At 37.0% G+C, this 3,385-nt stretch overlaps 1 protein-coding gene across 1 annotated transcript; it reads right to left on the bottom strand.

The window, feature by feature from the left end:
- On the bottom strand, positions 1-1,273 carry LOC118339641 (protein S100-A1-like; the record flags this gene model as incomplete). Its single annotated transcript, XM_035677351.1, is given in 3 exon segments — positions 1-195; positions 317-477; positions 1,199-1,273. Coding segments are annotated over 3 exon segments (393 nt in total). The 5' UTR covers positions 1,257-1,273.
- Between the last annotated feature and the right edge of the window lie 2,112 nt (positions 1,274-3,385).

The following is a 3,385-nucleotide window of genomic DNA, read 5'->3' as shown; positions in this document are numbered from 1 at the left end:
AGTGTGTGAAATTTCCCGTCTTTACCTATGGCAACATGTGATAATCACAGGAGTACAGTAGTCCTGAAAGAAGCCGGCTCCGCACACAGTCAGCTTAGTCACCAGAACAAGAAACTCCTCAAAGCTCACTGCGCAGTCCTTATTCTTGTCCAGTTCACACATGATCTCATTCACCTTTGCAGGGTCCTTGCTGGCCTGGAACACAAACATAAAGGAAATAACCCAATTACTAATCATGTAATTTTTCACGTCATGATTCTTGAATGAATTGAGAGGTTTTGACATAGACTGGTAACAGTACAGTCAGTCAGTATACCTCCAGGTACTGGTTCAGCTCTCCTCGCAGCAGATTCTTCAGCTCCCCTTTGCTCAGCATGAACTTGTTGCAGTCTTTTGAAGAATGGTATTTAAACACCTCGATGAGGGTTTCCATTGCTGACTCCAGTTTGCTCATTTTTTGCTTTCTGTGATGAGTGCCTGAGGATGTAAAAGTCCAGGGGAAATGAGATCAGATTTATTGTAACGAATAGTCAATAGAAAGAGAAAAGAATAGAAAAGAAACGGCGAAGGACAGTGTTAAGAGGATCTTTTTATGAGCTGCGTGTAATTCATTCTTCTCTCACATGCTCATATTTTCCTTCACACAGTGACGGAGGAAGTATTCTTTACTTACATAAATGTACTAATATCACACTGTAAGTTGTAGTATTATATCACCTATTGTAGCTGGTTGAGGTGGAGCTCATTTTGAACTGTTTTGTATAGGATTACAACAATCTGCTGATTATTTTCAATGCATTGATTTTTTGTTGTTCAAATATAATGAGAAATGTTGTGAGAAAGAGCCCAAAGTGACACCTTCACAATGTTTGTCCATCCAACAGTCCAATAACAATCAAATAATTGTTTGAGCTGTACTTGTATAAACTGTTGGGTAGTTTAGCATCATATTTTATAAGCTCTTTATACCTTGTGTGTGCAAAAATGTTGAGAAATGTAAGTAATATGTGTTTCAAATAAACAGGTTAATTGTGTGTGTGTGTGTGTGTGTGTGTGTGTGTTTCCATGGGTGAAACCCCAAAAATCTCATTTATAAATATAACAATCTATCAGATATGAAATCTCATATTCATTGCTTACTGTTAAGTCTCATTTCCTTTTTAATCAGCTGCATTTCTAGATTTTGTGATCTACTCACCTTTAGGAAGCTGTCTAGGAATATCAGAAGATCTGACGATGCTGACTCTCAACCTCATCTCATCATATTTATAGAGCTGGCTGTCAAGATAAAATCTTCCTTCTGGGTGTTGCTAAAATTACAAACTGAAGGGTCAAATTAGGGCACCTGAGTGTCACATTTAAAAGTTTGATGAATGCTGTTTTTTGAATGAGATGAAGCTGTTTCATCATTCAAAGGTTTTAATAGAATCTGGCTGTGTGCTGATGAGTGCTTTTTAATGTTCACAGTGACTTGACGCTGCAGTTGATTTGAGTTTACTTTAAAGAAGTGAATAGGTTGAATATTTTTATAGGCTTATTAGCTTTCCTACTAAGAAAATGAGAAGATCGACGCCACTGTCATATTTGTATGTTAACTATAGAGTAACTGGACTGCATTTATATACCTTTCTAGTTTTCGCTTTGCACTACAAATCACATTCACCCATACACTGATGGCAGACGCTGCCGTACACTTGCAAGCTGGTCATCAGAAACTAACTAATAGGAAGACATTAATGTAGACTGTAATTCTTAAATTTTTTGCGGCACAACCATGCAGGAATGCTGCCCTGAAGCTTGTGATGGCACCTGATATTAGCAACTTTGCATACATGCTTGCATGCTTTAGGATAGAATTTGCAAATTCATTGTCCATTTTTTATTGAAGTGCCTGTTTTCAATTGTTAACCCTTTGACGTTTGCTGTCCTCGCTCATCTGCAGCAGGCAGGGGTTTGTACATTTTTTGCAGATATCAAGTGTCACCACTCAGGCACAGATCACTGATGGGCTAATGTAACCCAGTAAGAACAAACTTATTGAATAACCTGTACCTACAGGTTAAACTGGGAGCAGCGAGGATGGATTAATGTTAAAATAAACACAGAGATATTTATTATCAAATCAACAAAAAGTAGTCAAATTACGATTCAGATCAAATCCCAATATATAAAAGAATAAAAGAACTGAAAGTAAAGTGTCTATTTACCAGCTATTGCTTGTCCTGATATCCAATGTTATCCCAAAGTCCATTCCCTCCAAAGAGTTTAGTTCTTGTATCCATGTTCCGTTCCAAGTGTATTCAATGGTGTATGTGCTACCCGGGTAGGATTGTGTAGTGTTTGATTTGTTATGTTTGCTGCGGCGCAGCTTAGATCTTGATCTGCTCAAGGCATGAATCTTCAGGAAGATGATGAAGATGGAGAATCCAGATCCTCTCTAACCCTGCCTCGCTTCAGACAGGAAACCTGGTTGGAATCGACGCTGCAGAATGTAGATCAGCAACTCAAAAAAAACAATCTTGCATAGCAGGAAATAAAATTAATTATTATCAATAATTTACTGTACAGTATTATACTCTCTTTTTTAACTCCAAGTGGTAACTTATAATACTGACCACAAAAGGAATGAAGAACTATATCCTGAGACCTTAAAACCTCCGAGACATACATTATGTTTTTTTCCTTCTTTTTAACAGTATTAATAAATCATGTTACAAATTTATCCCTCATCTCTAATCAATGCAATGTCCTCAATTCTTATTATAGTATTTTTAATCATCTCAACATGAACTGTAACAATTATTGATATATTAGAAAAACCATATGTATACAAATCATGAGCATTAGCATCATTTTTTAACTTTCTAACACTTGAACATGGCGCCCAGAAATGACGCAGTAAAAACTTACCGTTCTCATTAAAATAATTACATTTCTAAAAACAAATCTAGCATATTAACTAGTGCAATGTCTCCATAACATTTACAGTTGACTCCAATTGGTTTTTGTTGATAAGAAAGGTTCAATATTGCTTAATCATAAATAACAGAAAAATTACATGTCCGCTAACAACGTAGCATGCTAACTAGTCACACTCACCCGGAGTCCTCATCATATAAAACAAAAGAAAGCAAATCCTCCGGTCGCAGCGGTCTGGAACCCTCTGGTAACAACTTTGGTCAAGTACAGACTCATAAACATGAGAACAAACAGTATTTCTTCCATAAAATGCCATCAACTTCACTCGTGGCTGTATGGTGAGTTGTTACCATCAGGCTTAGCTGAGGTGTTTTTTTTTATCCCAGCATGCAATGCTCACGTCTACTGGATTTACTACGTATCACATACATAATGCGCCCTCTAGCGGCTATTTTAGGCAACTACA

The sequence above is a fragment of the Morone saxatilis genome, unplaced genomic scaffold, assembly GCF_004916995.1.
Source record: "Morone saxatilis isolate NCDOM2014 unplaced genomic scaffold, NCSU_SB_2.0 Contig511, whole genome shotgun sequence".
NCBI classification, from domain to species: domain Eukaryota; kingdom Metazoa; phylum Chordata; class Actinopteri; family Moronidae; genus Morone; species Morone saxatilis.
Note: the sequence above shows the minus strand (reverse complement) of the source record. Positions and strands in the feature narration are given on the sequence as shown.